The 17,725-nt window shown below is 45.1% G+C and overlaps 1 protein-coding gene across 1 annotated transcript in view; it reads right to left on the bottom strand.

The window, feature by feature from the left end:
- Positions 1 to 17,725, bottom strand: part of Slc24a3 (solute carrier family 24 member 3) — a 485,196-nt gene that overhangs the window by 22,244 nt on the left and 445,227 nt on the right. The window contains exons 10-15 of the mRNA XM_031372121.1: positions 15,581 to 15,714; positions 13,629 to 13,789; positions 11,850 to 12,120; positions 5,362 to 5,528; positions 1,783 to 1,897; positions 566 to 678 (exon numbers count right to left, since the gene is read on the bottom strand). Of these exons, the coding sequence (XP_031227981.1) occupies positions 566 to 678; positions 1,783 to 1,897; positions 5,362 to 5,528; positions 11,850 to 12,120; positions 13,629 to 13,789; positions 15,581 to 15,714 (961 nt within the window). The remainder of the gene's footprint in view (positions 1 to 565; positions 679 to 1,782; positions 1,898 to 5,361; positions 5,529 to 11,849; positions 12,121 to 13,628; positions 13,790 to 15,580; positions 15,715 to 17,725) is intronic.

Here is a 17,725-nt window from a genome sequence, read left to right as displayed (position 1 = left end):
TCTCTCTCTCTCTCTCTCTCTCTCTCTCTCTCTCTCTCTCTCTCTCTCTAGCATCCCCCTCTCTCTTTTCATACAACCAGATATACTGTATATTGTAGACATACTGCAAAACAAATAGACTAGATGTGGTCAACATTGGTCCACTGACTGGTTCCATATAGTTCATGAATTAAGATGATTTTTACATTTTTAAGTGGTTGAAAAGAAGCATAATATATCACCACATGAAAATATAAGCATTCAAATTTCAGTTTCTAAGAAGTTCTGTGACTACTTTTCTGCTACATCAGCAGAGTTAGTAGCTATGACAGAGACCATCTCTCCTTCCACACCAGCCTATACTTAAGTCTTGTCTGAGACAGAAAGTTTGCTGACCTCTGCTTTAGAGTCTTGTATATCTCAACATGTGTAACTTTGCAAAATATGTACAAGAAGAACATATTTCCCCCACAACATCAGTATTCCCATATCTCCTTTACCAGGAGACAACTCTGTGGCCAAGGCCACTGAAAACCCAGTCTGTTTAGTCTGAATTTAGGGAGACATTATGGAGGAAGACACTCACATAGGATCCATAATCTACAGCCAGAGTCTGCAAAGCCCAGGGAAGACCGAGCCCAATCAAGATGTCAAACACGTTGCTCCCGATGGAATTAGACACAGCCATATCCCCCATCCCTGCAAGGACAAGAGAGTATTAGTGAGGAAGGGGATTTCAGCAGGAGGGGCCCACATGGGACTCTCCTGAGTCTTTGGTCTGGCAGCAGATAGTAGTTTTTCAGGACCATGTACTTGATTTTCTCTTAGCCCATCACTGATATAAAAAATTAACAGATTATAATCCAGAGAACCCACATTCTACTGATCTCCAACTTCACTTCAGATATGACAGGGTAAGTGATCAATAAAAAAAAAGTATCCACATTTGGTTCCAAGAATACTGGAAGATCTGAGGTTCCCTTCCAGCAGGAGGAAACCCCATAGCATACACATGGCTCCATAACTTTGCCAACACTATGTTTGTGTGAACATGATAGCACTGTTTCCAACTGTCCTAGGATGAGTTCACTGCTTAAGAACTGAGCAACACAGAGATAATGCCACCACGTAGAACTTCCAGAGGAACCTACAGGCCATGGTGCTAAATTTTGTTGCTCCCATTGTTTAAAACAAATGCCTTCCAACATCCACCAGGCACCTGAGTGAGAGTCAGCGCTGGGAAAGATGTCCCTGTCTGGAGTGTCTGACTGGTCAGGTAAGCTTTTGGTTTTGAAATGGGGAAGCGTCTGTCGTATGACAGCTGAGAACTGTCATTTTGGAGTTGCTGTATTATGAGTGAGCTTAGTTATGGGGGGGGAGGAGGTGTCTGTCTTTCCTAAGCCTCAGTTTCCCTATCCATGAAACAGAAGCACCATCGTCCCTACTTCTTGGAGTGGTTGAGTGAATTAAGTGTTTCACTTAGAGGGCCTCACTCAGTAGATGGTTAGCTAGGTAATTTTTGTTTTATGCTATATATGGCTATTATATAATTAATGGATGATAATAATGACCTGATGGGTCTATGGGCACCTGGCAAGCAACTGAGCCTTCAAGGAGATACCTTCTGCCTCTTTCCTTTATTCCTCTGAGCTCAGGAAGCCTTCTGGCCAACTTGGCACAGAGGTTGCCATCCTCCATCTCTCCTTCTAAGCAGGCTCTGCTGCCCTCTTAGATGCAGCCCCCACCAGGGAGGGACTCCTTCTTTCCCTCCCTCCCTATCCCCAGCATTCCTGGAGATCCCACCTTGTCTGGCAACAATGAGGCTGGCCATGCAGTCGGGCACGCTGGTTCCAGCAGCCAGGAAGGTGATCCCCATGATGACATCAGGGATCCCTAGGGTGTAGCCGATGATGGTAACCTTGGAGGAAGCAGGAGGAGGCAGTGAGCCGAGGGACACTGTAAGCCTCTGATCAAGACGCAAAAAAGTCTTTAATTTGAGCCATCTTGGGGTGGGAGTGGGACAGCGTCTTTTCTAGATTTAACCCAGGATGGCATGAACATCTGAACATCATGTGGAAGTGAGCTGGAGAGCAGGTCTTAGGCGGATGCTTTGACAGAGCCTGGGCTTTAAGTGAAAGCTTAGTCTATCGTTTGCTCCTTTCTGGAGATACTTGCACATTGGAAAACTAGATTTACAGGGCTAAGACAACATTGAAACAAAATATTTGAACTCAAGATTGCCTTGAATACTCCAGGCTGTACGAGGAGTGTGTGCAACATGCTCACAGATCTGTGACGGGAATTGACAAGTCCTGGGAAGGGGATGAGCTTCACACCTGGTCTTGCTGGGGAGATCATGACAAGCTTTTTCTATCCTCGCCCCCTGGGAGTTGGGGCGACAGCTGATTTTGCTTGTTAACTTGACACACTTGGGAAGTGGAAACTGAGCTAAGGAACTTGCCTCCATGAGATTGGCATGTGGGGACATTTTCTTGATTGATAATTAATGTAGGAGGTCCCGTCCACTGTGGGAGGTACTATCCCTAGAAGGTGGGCCCAGGATGTATAAGAAAAGTAGCTTGATGCGGACTTGGAAGCAAGGCAGTAAGCAGCATTCTTCCATGGTTCTGGCTTCCAAGTCTTGCTGTGAGTTTCTATGTGACTTCCCTTAGAGATGAACTATGGTCTGGAAATATAAGATGAAATAAATGCTTTCCTCCCCAAGTTGATTTTGGTCATGGTGTTTATCACAGCAACAGAAATAGAAGAACACTTGGTAACCCTTAGTGTCATTGTCAACTTCTTCACCATAATTACTGCCTTTTTTTTTTTTTGTACTTAGGCAAAACTAAAACTTTAAATATTTAGTTAAAACTAAATATTCAGTTTTAACTTTCTTAATTACCACAACTATTCAGTCTGAGTGCTCTGTTATTTATTCCCATTCCTCAGATGAGGAAACTGAGGAACAGAGAGGCATCTGCCCAAGTCCCATGCTGCTGGTAAGTGGCAGAGAGGGTTCTGTTACAGATAGGTAGGCTCCTCTGCAAGGCGGCCTCTCAGTTTACACAGGGGCTGGGAGGTGGCGGGATGGATTGCAAAGGATGGGCTACCATCATCCGAGACATTGCTCGTTGATGCAGTGACTTCATGGTTGTCCCCAAATTTCAAGAGAGGGAAACCAAGTAACAGGGAGCTGGGAAGAGAGATGGTGAAAGAGTCAAGATCCATTGCCAAGTAGGAATGCCAAGGAAAAAGAGACTGATTCTTTGTATGTGGGCTTAAGGAAATGTGTCTTGCAACATCTGGAACTCTTAGGCCATCGTAGGTGCCACCGGGGCATTCACACTTTCTATAAAATCTGGAGAATATGCAAACCACAGGTCACAGGGAGTCCATCCTTCTCAATGCACTCCTAGGCTGGTGGTGAAAGGATGGTGTGTGTGTGTGTGTGTGTGAGAGAGAGAGAGAGAGAGTGTGTGTGAGTGTATGTGTGTGTAAGTATGTGTGTGTGAGTGTGTCTGTGTGAGAGAGTATGAGTGTGTGTGTGTAAGTATGTGTATATAAGAGTGTTTGTGTGAGTATGTATGAGTATGTGCATATGTGTGTGCTGAGAGTATGTATGTGAGTATGTATGTGAGTGTGTGTGTGGTATGTGTGTGTATGTGTATATGAGAGTGTATGTGAGTATGTGTGAGTGCATGTGTGGTATATGTGGTGTGTGTGTGAGGGTGTATATGTGTGTGGGTATGTATGTGTGTGTGTGGTATGTGTATAAGTGTGTGTGTGTGGTATGTGTATGAGTGTGTGTGGTGTGTGTGTGTGAATTTGTGTGAGTATGTGGTATGTGTGGTGTGTGTGTATGAATGTGTGTGGTGTGTGTGTATAGTGTGTGTGTGAGTCTGTGTTTGTGTGTGTGTGTGTGTGTGTGTGTGTGTGTGTATGTGTGTGTGTGTGAGTTCAGTCCATTCAGATGCAAACCAGAAAAGACTCTCATTTCTATTCAGTGCTCAACACAGGGTGGCCCGTGGCTTCTGACATCTGTCTCCAGGGAGGAGAGGCGGATGTTGCAACACTTATTTCTATGTTGGTGTTCTCAAGAGTCTTTGTAAAACAAAGCTGCAAAAGCCTAGCTAAGCTTTAGGTCCTGCAGGCGTGCGGCCTGGCTCTGGGATTGGCCCCCTGCTCTTTTACTGTTGTTAGGATGCTTAAGGTCCAGCCTGGGCTTCTGGGGAACGGATGGGCTCAGGAAGCCCTGCTCAGGCCCCTGGCTTCTCCTTAGGTTGTCACTAACTATCAGATATGGAATCCAGGTTAGGTCTTTCCATGGATTGCGGACTTCAGACTTTAAGGGTCAGGGACAGCAATCCTGGGTTGGGGATGATACTCTACAAAAATGTCAATGAGCAAGAAGCCCCGGGTCACAACACTTCCAGTTTTAAAACTTCCATTTGGCCATGAGGCTGAAGCTGAGGCCAGGGGTAGCCGTGACTTTATCCTGCCAGCTTTACAACTTTCCCATTACCTTCAAAATAACCTTTCCAGAATTTTTTTTTTTTTGAGCTTTAAGTTGAATATAAATTCCTGAATTTATATTGCACTTCTGTCTAACACCCAAGTGAGGTTAATTTGGATTTACATAATTTGTCATGGCTTTTAATTTCTGCCCAACTCCAAATCTAATGGATTAGGTTTGCTTCCAAGCAAAAGAATATATAAATGAACTCTCTGCGTTTCCGAAAATGACTCTGGGGCAGAATGATTTTGAGGTCCCTTAACCTATCCCAATCACTGGATCATTATTTTAGCTTGGGGGGGGGACCCTTGAGCAGTCATCTAGTGTAACATGTCCTTTGCCTGTGACTCGGTTGCTGTTCCCTTCACTAGAGCTAGGGAATTTCTTCTACCCATAGATTCTGGGCTTGGCCACAGCATGTGGAAAAGGAGTAATGGTCTGGGAGGTGGGCTCCTGTGAAGACCCCAGGAAGTGCCTTGGGTCTCCACTCACCCGAGTTTCATCTCAGGGTAGCACCAGCCTGGAGTGAATACTATAGAGCAGATGCGACCTCACCCAGTCTGACTGCTACCCATACCAAAGGAATTACAGTCCTGGAGATGGAGCAGAGCTGCAGAGCTGGCCACAGTCAAGCGTAATGAAATCAAGTCAGCCTAAGGGTGTGTGGGCAGAATGAATGCTTGGGAGTTTTAAACCGCCAAGCTAAGGTGTGGGTTGCTCTGTAACTGACTGTAGCGCTAACTGGCTGATACGGTTATATCAGGTGCGACTCCAACCCTTGTTCAATCCTTGTTCATCTCTGGCTCATAGTACATTTCTCTCTAGAGAGACCCAGCAATGCACAGGCCCCCCCTCCCCCCACTCACCATCCACACCATCATGTAGGAGAAGGCTGCGATCCATAGTGTAGAGGAAGCAAATGTCACCATAAACCACTTCTCCCAGTGGGGTTTGTTACAGTTGGGGACAGTGAAGTACAAGACAAAACTCAGTGGCCAGGTGAATGCCCATTTCACAGTTTCCAGTTTGCCAGCTTTGGGGGAGGAGGTAAACATAAAGAGAAAAGGGAAAAAAAATTAGCTTTATTTTTTTGCTTTGGCAACCTTCACACTGCTCTCTCCAGAACTAGGACTAATCATCTATCTCTTTTTCATAGAATGCTTAAATGGTTTCCCACTGACACCCAAGCCTGATATATACAACCAACCGGAAGAAGAAGTTATGTACTGCCCAGAGGCATGTTAGCGCTGGTAAATAACTGAGTCACTTCATGGATTACTGGCCTGGAGAAGGCAGGTGGGGAAAGATGAGCAAGGCACTCACAACGGAGTGGGGTTTGTGTGGGCATGTAGGTGTGGGGAGCTGGGAAGACTATACCATTTTGTATCTGTTCTTCACTGTTCCCAAACCACAGAGCGAGCAGGCACAGTGCTACCTAATGGAAGCTCTTAGCATTGCATCATAAGCTGATAGGGGTTCACAAAGGAGCGCTCACATACTTAAAAGGTTAAAGGACAAGATGGCAGATCTGCCAGTGATACCCGCCTCTACCGTCCAGGGTTGTCTGAATACTTTCATGCCAGAAACACCCCGAAATGCTCATTTGATTGACTATCCTGCAAATAACATCAGATTTGACAAATATATTAACTCAAATCCTTTAGTTTTCAATGGCTAATTGCCCCGTGGAAAGCAATACATAGGAAAGACGCACGTGTGCTATCCATGTCAACTGGGATACAAAACATCCTCATCTTCCAGAACGTTCTCTGTTCCTCTTTGTAGTCAACTTTCACCCTGACCACCACAGACCCCACTTTTGTTCTTCCCCATCTTCAAAGGAATTAAATCACTGGGTGACCTTTCCTTTTGCTTTCCAGATGTTTGCTTTGAGATTGATTAAAGTGCCATTAGTTTATCCGTCTAATTGCTGGCAATACGCTGACTTTGCTTCTCCATTCTCCTGGGGCTCAGCATTGGGTAGCGGCCAGTTGTAGATCATAATAATTAGAACGCCTGTCAATACCCTTGTACGGGGCTTCTGGGAGCATGGCTTTGGTTTGGCTGAAGACCTAGGGGGAAACTGCTGAGCTATGAGCTACGTGTTTACTTTATACCTTTTAAGGAACTAAAAATAGTTTTCAATTGAGAAAATGTAGGCAAGACTGTGGGACATTTTTCTGATTGATTATTGCTGTGGGAGGGTCCAGTGTACTGTGGGTAGTGCCGCCCTGGGACAGGTGATACCAGGGTATATAAGGAAGTAGTCTGGAGAAGCCACAGGGACAAAGAAGTAAAGAATGATTTCCCCTGACCCCCCAGCTACTGTGGCCTGTGCTTTCAGGTTCTTGACTTGATCGAGTTCCTACTTTGGGTCCCCTTAATGATGGACTCTGGGACATGTAAGCACAGCCCTGGTTTCACCCCAAGTTGGTTTTGATTACTGTTTTATCACAGTGATAGAAAGCAAGCAGCACAGTTACAACAACTCACCAAATATTACTTTTATTACTTGTGAACTACTGTGTATCCAGTAACACTGAGCTCACGGAGCTGCTGGGAGGATTAAAGGTGAAATGGTATTAGTAAGACAGATGCGGCTCTCCCCTTTCCCTGGGGGCACCAGGCAGGTCTTAAACATTGTTAGAGATCTGTTAAGATGAGTCTCAGTGTCCAGGAAGCTCCCACTGTAAGTTTTCTTTCTAGGGTGCGTTTTCCTGTACATAAGCAAAGACAGGAGATGGGGCAAGACAATGCCCACTGGAGCTACTGGACTCTGCTGCCCTGGCTGCCTTGGGCCCACAGGGCTGGCAGCAGGCTGCATCAGTCATTCTGACAAACTAGATACCTTGAGAGAACTTACACAGTGATTGCTTCAGCTATCGCAATAGGGCTAGCTCAATAGTTGGCATAGATGTTTGGCTATTACAAACCTTCTTGAAGGTCAGATGATAATGTAGCCATTATCTACCCAGGCAAAAGGGCTGCTGTGACTAACAGCCACACAAACCTTTCTAATTGCATGCAAGTTGGGCTGTGTTTGGTGCGACTCCCTCCATTTGCATGTGAGGTATGCTGTGATTATCCTCTGGCTGTATAAAAAGAAGCTATGGCTCAGTGAGTTGGCTGGAAGACACCCTCCTTTGTGGCCTCTCCTGGTATTTTAACATTAGGCTCAGCGAAAGGCTTCTCTTAAGGGGTCTTTCTTGCCCACACTGAGTATCATGGGCTGAGCTGGTAACAGGACATGGGAGAAAACAGAGCTCCAGTGGGAGTGGCATTGGTAGTGGAGCAGTCAGCAGGGCAAGAGGCTTCTAGACAGCTAAAGAAGAGGCAGCTGAAGAATCTGAGAGAATGGGGAACATGGGGCATAGTGGAGATAGAGAAAATGAGATAGGAGGTTGATGAAGGATAGGAAGCTGGAAAGAGCTGGAGAAGAGAAACTCAAGGCCCTGGTTGCAGAAGAGTCTCAGTAATCTGTCAAGCCCTTAGGGCTACGAGTCTCAGACCCCCGGGCTGGAGAACTGTAAGGAGAAATCCTGATACTGAAACCTGCATAAAAAGGCGGTAACACTAGAGGGCGCTACTTGCAGCTGCTTCTACCTGCCTGGTGGTCGCTGCTGCCAAGCACTAAAGAGCAGCCAAAGACTAGCACTGAAAGAAAATCTTCTCCAGATCTACCATGATTCCTAGTCAGGAAGAGCAAAAGGGCTCCAGCCAGCTGATGTAACATTAGGACAGGAGCAACTTGTTGGCAACTTAGCATGCTGCCCTAATCAAAATCCAATAAGTTATTCTTGATTCTTCATTTTCTTTCATCCTTGGGCCCAAATTTGACACCTGCTCAGGGCACTTCCTCCACAGCCAACTCCCTGCCAGGTGTCCTGGCTTCATAAAGGCACTCCCACATTAATGCCTACCTGACCTCGATCTGATTGCTCTTGCTGGCAAAGAGAGTTTTAAGAACAAAACTAGAACATTCGCTTGCTGTCTATCATCTTTAGAGTAACACCATACCTGCATACTGTGACCAATGAAGCCTGGCCTGATTTGGACCCTGCTCTCACCCCATCTATCCATCTTCAGACATCATAAACATTCTTTCATCTTAAGTAAGCTAAAAATATTAATAACGCTAGTGATGAAATATTAACAATATGACAATTCACAGTATAATCAGAAATGCCAAAAAAAGTTTTTTAAGAATCCAAGCATAGTCAAAATATTACTAAGTCAAAATATTACTAATATAGTATAGGCAAAATATTACTAAGAAAGAGGGTCCTTTTCTATTGGGTGCTATGCATCTTGTTGGACTTAACATGGAGAAGGTGAAGGGACAATGAGATCCTAAAGCCTGGCTGGATTGCTCATCAAGATGGCAGCCATATAGGTTGTTTCATCATGATGGGCTTCAAGTGTTCCAGGATTCAGAATAAGGCCAGATCTTGGAGTTCCATGTGAGCCCTTCAGTTGGGTATTGAGGCTTTACCCTGGAGCTCTGGAGGAATCAATCCCCTTGCTGGAATTATATCAGGGGGATATAGCAAGAGTGAGCAAGAGAGTGAGAGTGAGAAAGAGAGAGAGTGAAAGAGAGAGAGAGAGAGAAAGAGAGAGCGAGAGAGAGAGAGAGAGAAAGAGAGAGAAAGAGAGAGAGAGAGAAAGAGAGAGAGGGGAAGAGAGAGAGAGAAAGAGAGAGAGAAAGAGAGAGAGAGAAAGAGAGAGAGAAAGAGAGAGAGAGAGAGAAAGAGAGAGCGAGAGAGAGAGAGAGGAGGGGGCAGAGAGGGAGAGGTGGAGAGAGGGAGAGAGAGAATGATTTAAGATAGGCTCCCAATCAAGGGTTACACCAAGTGAAAAGGAAAAGAAATGACCTCAACTTGGATCTCTAATATTCCTCAGAATCTAAAACTGAGAAGGAAGATGAGGTCATGACATGGGACTCTGAGTGTTTGGGAGGATGGGACTGATTAAATAAAGCTGTACAGTGTGAGCTTGTGCCAGCGAGGGCTGAGTCTCCCTCAACTATTCTCAGCTGCTTTGGTTTGGCACTGGATTAGGAAGCAAGTCTCACCGCCATGAAATTGTACAGTCAGAGTCTACATCCTTGTTCCTTAATAACATCAACCCTAAAGGTGGAACTACAAAGAGTAGTGTCTAAAGTATGACTCTAACACAAGGTAACAGATTTAATTTCTGAAGCAAAACGAGCAACACAGAAAGGGGCTTTGAAAATGACTTTGAGGAGTGAAAAAGGTTGGTGCACATTTCAGTTTTGATGTCTGTTTCTGAGTCAGCGGTGGGCCGTTTCTTCGCCCGAGTCAGCACCATCTCTGGATGTTTTCTATAAGTTGTTCTATCACCGTTTGTTCTGAATAGAGCCCTGGGGGGTGTGTTTATCTGTTCACTTAGAGCATATGTGCTAGGTGCTGTCTAAGTCATTTTGTGCCAGGCTAGATCACAACCATGAAGTAAGAAGCATGATTCCTTTCTGTGGCCATCATATACTTATGAAGTTGGTGACAGAGAGGCACCGCAGGGTGTCAAGTGTCAGGGTCCTTTCAAAGGAGTTGCTTTGGAGTTCTTTGGGGTGGAAAAAGTAATTGTGCAATATTTTAGACCTACAGGTAACCATTCACATTTGTTCTCATTGCATAGAAAGCAAAAACACACATTTACAATAGAAAAGAAAATACATCTAGCAAAATACAATTTTATTTTGGTGGATTTCCTTCTTGTGTGTGTGTTTATGAAAATGTATTTATCTACAAACAAATCTCTGTAGTAATGTTTTTTTTCACTCAAGAATATGCGTATTTATATGTAGGTATATAGATATGTGTGCTATGCTTAGGTATGCTTATATGTATGTATATATATGTATAAAATGCATAAGTATTTAATGCATACATAAACTCCATATGCATCTATAAACAGTTATATTAAAGCAAGCATAGTGTATATACACATGATGGTCTTAGTGAATACTATGAAACAGGCACTGAGGAAATACATCCCGAACTGCTCTACAGAGGATGGTTCAGGTGGGGCAGAGCAAGATTAAGTGAGAATGGCGCTCAATTTCAGACCGGAGCTTGATTTCAAACCTAGGAACTGTTTCTGTAATTTCCCATTTACTATTTTCAGACTGTGGATGGTGGCTGTGGTTGACCGCAATTAACCTTGAGTGAGTAGAAACCACGGAAAGTGAAACCACAGATAGGGGCCTGCATCTTTTTTTTCCCCTATGGAGATAATCTACTAACAAGTAGCAATTTAACTTTGGCAGGTATACAGGAGTCTGGATGGGCAGTTCTTTAATTAGATTTGGTAAGTGCCCATCGATGATGCTCCTGTTTTAGGGAAGGAGTGGGGGATTAGGAACAGTTCTGGTCAGAATTGTACTTGTTGCCTGCTCCTCCCCCTGGATCTAGGGAGCAAGAGGCTCAGTAAGGCCTTGCATCTGAAAACAGCACAGGCCTGGGAACTCCAGTGGCATGTGTCACTAAATGAGCTTTCAGGTTGATCATACGACACTTGCTCAGGCAGTCCTCACACAAGCTCCGTCAACCCAGGGGAACTGCACGCACTAGTTAAGACTCGAATGACTGTGACTGTGAAGTGGACCAGTGCAGTCTTCATGAAACCAGCCAAAACATTTTGAAGGTCTAGCAAGGACACAGAACTTTTTGGGCTTGGCCCTCTTGTTCTGCTAATGGGTGGGGGTGAGATACATGGTTATGGGAACATTAAACATACAGGCCAAGGTCTTGAAAGCTTTTGTGTGTTTTGCCTCTCCCCTTCCAGCATGTCAGGAAGCATCCCTGGCCAGGCCCTTGAGGTAAGGCCCCAAGGACCAGTTTCTGCATGGGTCTATGTCTCCTGTGGATGCTGCCGTGCAAGGAGCAGGATGTTAAAGATGCAGGTCCTGAAAGGGTGGGGGAGTGTGAGTAAAGGAAGCAGGGAGGTGCCCCCAGAGACATCTTGCACTGGGTGTTTCCAGCCTAGAAGAAACACCAGTGAAGTGGCCCTGCCTGCGGGCACCACATTGCCTGTTGACATGGGTCATGTGCATGTCTACCTTAGAACCAAAGGTCCTGCAGCATGACTAAGAGGCTAAGGGAGGACCTTCATCCTCCAAATGCACTTGGTAAAAGTGCTCACATTTCTGGCCATGTGCCCAAATCTTTAAACTTTTCACAGCAGAGCCCTGCCCATGGCAGCAACTTCATACAATTATGTTTCTGCTTATAGAGGGGCCCTTTTGTAATTGAATAACAAAGCTAGCCAAGTGAAGAACAACTATCTGTGATCCCCAGAAATCTCCCTTCCTAAGCCCAAATCAAGGACATCTTACAGGGGGGATCGAACGGCGTGTAGGGGCCTTCATCGTCATCTTCATCCTCCTCCTCCTCTTCGTCATTCTCGTTGTTCTCATTGTCTTCGTTCTCATTCTCTGTTTCATTGTCAGCCTCAGCAACTATGTCGTCCCTCCGGGTTCCGTTCACACCTCTGTCTGGGGCACTGCTGGGCCCTGTTCCGTTCTCCACCGTGTGCTTAATTGGGATTTTGATGGCCACTTCAGATTCCCCATTGGTATAAGCCCTGCTGTTTATCAGTCTTTGTCTCTAAAAATAGAAAGTGATCTGTCAGTATGGTCAGAGGGATGGAAATCACCCACATCAAAACACAACCAGGCATGTCTTCCTCAGCACTGACAAAGAGCTGTGTCCGGAAGACTCCAAAAGGTTAGGGAATTTCTTAAAGCAGTAAGATTTGCAGGGGTTGGTCTGGCACTGCTATGTATTCAAATGCTAAATACTAGCTCCCCACCCCCCCAGATCTGGTTGTACTCCCCTCCCAGCAAGGAGAGCCTCACCTTCACCAGCTTTTCTTGTGTAAACCTACCCCCTCTCCCCAAGTAATCCCTGATTGGTTAATAAAGATACCTACAGTCTGCGCTGGACAGAAGAGAGGGAGGGGGCGTGAAGGTTTGAGGCCTTGGGGTCTTGGGCAGGGACCACTAGGAGAATGAAGTGGAAGAAGGAGGAAGTTGCCATGGGGTAGCTTGGATTGTGAGTGCATGGGCCTGAGGACTGGCCTGATGGTGTAGGAGCAGCCCAGGTGGAACAGGCAAATGATATCTTGGGGAATCACCACAGCAAAGTAGACAAAAATAGCAGAGAGGGTTGATATCTGCTCAGCTCTAGTGTTCTAAAGCTTTTTATAAATACAAAGGTTTCTGTGCCTTTTATCTGGGAACAATATGGTCTGAAGTGGGGTAGAAACCCTTAAATAGCTATTTAAAGACGACAAGGGGGTGTAGCAACCGCCATGATGAGAATAACCACAACACAGACTTAGATGATTTCCCTTTGGGAAGGAAAATTAACCTTTATGATCCATTGGAACTTTTCAAATTCTGTTTGGGAAAGTGTCTACATCTGGGGTGTGCAGTGTTTTGACATCTGTGTACTGTGACATTCTTTTTTCTCCAGACTGTGGGAACTCTTGTTCTGTATTCAAGAAAGCCCTCACTTGGACTACGTTAATGAGGCTGCCACTCCAGGGAAAGGCGCGAGCCCGGGCTTGTCTTAAACTTTTACTTAGCAACTTTGATACAAGTTTATGAGGAGATTTATTTAAGTGGAAGAAAACAGGTCAGGGCTGGGGACACAGCTTAGCTGGTAGAGTACTTTTCTAGCAAACATGAGATGCTGGGTACTCCATAAACTGAATGTAGCATGTGCTTGTAGTTCCAGCACTCAGAAGGTCAAGATACTCATTGGCTATGTAGAAAGTTTGAGGCCAGGCTGGGCTTTGTGAGACCCTGTCTCAAAAAAGGTCAATAGAGAGGACTAAGCTGTGTCCCTCAATATGCAGTGAGAAGCATGAGTAGATGGGGCCCAGGTGGTTCAGTGGCAAAGATGCAGGGTACAGGCTGAGGGATGGACTAATGTTAAACTCTTACCCAGGTGCTGCATCTTCCCTTCCCTTCCCTTCCCTTCCCTTCCCTTTCCTTCCCTTTCCTTCCCTTTCCTTCCCTTCTCTTTCCCTGCCTCTTCCTGCCCCCATTTCCCCCCATCCCCCAGTCCTTCCCATACTTTCCCATAATCCACTATGCTTTCCCAGATACCTCATTGATTAACATGCGACTGGCCATGGAGAGCCTGGTCTTGGGAGGGAAGTGGCTTGTGATCATAATTCGAAGGCCAGCCTCAGAGAAAGAAAGCTGGTGTGGGTAGGCAGACAGTAGCTCATCCACCATGATCACTGACGCTTTGCGGTGGAAGTTGGCTAGGGAAAAGTGAAAGAGAACACACAGTAGCATGGAGCCCAGGAAAGAGGCAAACACCTGTTCCTCTTTCTTTTGCTTCTCCCCTACCTTATTCCTTCACATCTTCCCATCTGTTCATCCCTCTGCCCATTGGTCCATCCATCCATTTATCCATTTATCTCTCTATCCATCTATCCACCCACCCACTTACCTCCCCTTCCTTCCCTTATTTTCTTCTCCCTCCCCCTTTCCTTTCCCATCATCCTTTTCTTCCCCCTTTTCTTTCCTTCCTTCTATCTATCCATAGAAGGTTGTGAGGATCAAAATTAGGGATCATATTTAAGTCACAGGTCATGTTTAATAATTCATCTGAAATGACTTGGGGTTATTCAAACACCACTCATCAATATGGCAAGAATGAGCAGGGTAAGAGAATTCCTCCTTGGCTTCAAAGAGTTAATTTTCCACCAGTAAGATCTGGGTCACCGGAAAGACCCCAGTAACCTTTGGTGAGCATCATGCTCATGTATGGTAGCCCAACACACTGGTATATGCTGCAGAGCTGGCTTGTGTTCCAGGTGGAGGCTATGATGCGCATGCATCCTGTGAGCAGAGGATGGGGTGTGTATGAGTTGTCCACACACACAGGACTAGAGTTCAGGAGGTTTGAGACATGCCTTACAAAATATGAAGCATTCCACTGAGGCCCGATCCCTCTCTCTTTGGAATAACACTGCACACAAATCCCTCACAGGTACCTGGCTATAGCTACTTGCAGTTCTTACTCCCATTTTCCAGGCCATGAAACCATGAAAAGCATAAAAAGGCCTCTTATATCATCATCCTCATTATCATCATCCCTTCCTGATTTATGGCAGATACTTTGTGCACCAAGCCATCTCTCCAGGCCCAGCATTCAGCACTTTTTTTTTTTTTTTTTTTTTTTTTTTTTTTTTTTTTTGGTGTTCCTCACCCACCACAAGTTACAAAGTTCTCAGGAGAGAGAAACTAAAAAAAAAAAAAAAAAAAATCCTCCTCCCATAGAATGGTACTAAATAACATCAAAGTCTTCCATTAAACATACATATAGTCTCTCAGAAAACTATATCAATTATTTCATTTCAAAATATAATAAATTATTGGGAGAGCCTCAAGCTAGAGATGTGGTTGAAAATAACCTGTATAGCTTCTAATTTATTTTCTGTTGTTTCCCTGTAAAGGGACCATATGGGACACAGTTAAAAGAGAAAAAATTTTAAAAGTTAAACGAAAAAGAAAATACAAAATTATATGATATTTTTCTATGTCCCATACAAATGATGTTATTTACCAGAGAGCACCATGCTGCTTCTCTAGCATAACGATAGTTTTATAAGAACCTACTAAATAGAATTACTTTGAAAACAAAGGTAACTTTCTGGCTCCTTCTGAGTTAAAGCAGTCTGGAAGAGAATTTGGATATATGTAGTAATAACCAGCAATGGCAGTCGCTCTAAAGCACCATCTTATGCTCATTTGCATAGTTAACAGACTTCCTCATTACAGAAATGATGCCCATCCATCGGGCTCAGAGGGTCTAAGTAACTTTTCATGGTTGCACAACCTTAATCCACTACCTCAAAACCCATGTTCTTCCCTGCTGGTCCCGTCTTCCCATATCACCTTCATAGAATGGGTTCCCTGGGCATTTCAATGGATCCAGGTATGGCGCACGGGGCGGGGCAGGAGAGCTGACTCTCCTCTGCCTTCTCGGTGGGGCTTGTTAGACTCACCCCATGGCGCCTGCCCTGGACTCAGGATCTGGGAGTTACCTTTCTTGAGTAGCACCACAGTGGCGTCGCAGTTGCTGCTGTCGTCGATTTCCGTGTTGTTGGCTAAGCCGTTGACCATGTTCCCGGCACCTTTCGTCCTCCTTTCGAAGCACTGGTGTATGCACGCGTTGTATCTAAGCAAGCAGTAGGCAGAGAGAGAGAGAGTATCAGCACCCGGGCTCTCCCTTGCCTGCCACCACAGCATCCTCTCTAATTTTCTGGACACACCTGTAAGGCCCTGTCTCGGAGCCTCATGGTCCGCATGCTACAGCAGCTGGTTATCTAGGCCTACCTGTCTTTGGTTTCTTGTAGTCAGAGAGTTTGTTGCTAGAATGTCTGTTACTGTGTACCCTCACTTCAGGTCCAGTTGGCTTGTGGCCTTATGACAACATTCCGTGCTCCAGCGCTGTGGAATGATGGTGAGGAGACACCAAGAAGAGCTTCTGGCATGCCCTAGTAGACTAGCATCCAAGCAAAGCAGTGCTAGGATGTTTTTGGCAGGAAAATGTTCTAGTCTCTTTACTGTGAAGTGTTCCAAAACACCAAGGGACTGGAATGACAGAGCACCTTGGGCCACTACTGTACGCTCTCTCACTCAAAGATCTTAATGTCCATTGGCCATAGTATAACATTCTGAAACTGCACCTCCACCCAGTTTGACTTCCAGACCCCCAATCCCCACTGGAATTCAGGTTGAGCCAGAAACCACTTAACACCTGCTTCATCTCTTCTTTATCCCTTTTGCTTCCAGACAGGAGACCCCCTCCCACCTCCACAGTCCCCTCCCACTGTGTTCCCGTGCCTGGCTTTTCAGTCAGTGCCTCTGTGTGGGCATTAACCATGGGAACTTCCTGCTACATGGTAGAGACAGGGCGTGGTGTCATGGGGATGGATGTTCTGTGTTTGAACCTTCTCTTCCATGGACTTTGTCCTGAATACTCCTGGAGCCTGTGGCTGTTCCTTTCTGGTAAAGGGAGAACAGGGAACTAGTGAAGAGTAGTAGATGTAGGCTCTGAAAAGGCACAGACAGTGAATCCTGGGAGATTCTTGGCATTCCTAAGTGGGAAAGAATCTGATCATCACTATTTTGTAACACTTGTAAAATAATAGCTCCAGATGTCGTGCGTCAATGGCTGCCTCCACCACAGGGGGAAAGGTGACCTAGACGTGCCTCCTGATGGTATAACTGATATACTGTAGCCTGATTCAAAATCAAATGTAGATGTACAGGACACACGGAAACCAATGGAACTGGCTTTGATATATTATGGACTTGGAATGCAGCAATAATTTCCAAGCTACAGGTATCTCTGTAGGCTAACAAGTAAATTCTGCCAAAGAATAAATTGCAAGAACTCTCTCTCTCTCTCTCTCTCTCACGCATGTATATACACACATACACACACACATACATGCACACACACACACACACACACACATGCACACAAAGGAGACCAGAGGAGTGAATTATAGGCCAGAAAGAACCATGAAGCATGCTGCTCCCAAGTATAATTTTTTGATTGTATATTTTCTTTATTTACATTTCAAATGTTTTCTCCTTTCCACGTCTCTCCTTTGGAGCCCTCGTATCCTACCTCTCTCCCCCTTCCTCTATGAGAGTGCTTCCTGACCCACCCATTCTTGTCCTTTGGCATTCCTCTATATTGAGGCATGGAACACCTTCAGTCCCAAGGGCCTTTCCTCCCACTGATGTTCATGGAGCAGTGGCTCAGTGGTTAAGAGCACTGACCACTCTTGTAGAGGTCATGAGTTCAAGTCCCAAGTATAATTTTAAACATCATTCATTTCGATTATCATTTGGATTTATGATATCAACACTTATGATATTTATGATACCCCCCAAAACCCCTGAAAAGTAGGACAGATTGACACTTTTGGAAGTTGAAATATTGAGTTGGTGTTTGGGATACTGAGTTAGCATCCATTTTAGATGATATAATACTAATTGTGGCTAGGATAAAGATAAGTCCTTTTAGAAACACATGCGAAAATCTTCAAGGATGAACCGTGAAATGATGCCTGAGGCTTCAAAATTATGTGGAGGGAGGGAAACAGACCTACATGGAGCAAGGTTGCGCTGATGGTTTGGGGGCTGAAGGTAAACACCCGGGGCTTGTTATTCTG

The sequence above is a fragment of the Mastomys coucha genome, unplaced genomic scaffold (assembly GCF_008632895.1).
Source record: "Mastomys coucha isolate ucsf_1 unplaced genomic scaffold, UCSF_Mcou_1 pScaffold15, whole genome shotgun sequence".
NCBI lineage: Eukaryota > Metazoa > Chordata > Mammalia > Rodentia > Muridae > Mastomys > Mastomys coucha.
Note: the sequence above shows the minus strand (reverse complement) of the source record. Positions and strands in the feature narration are given on the sequence as shown.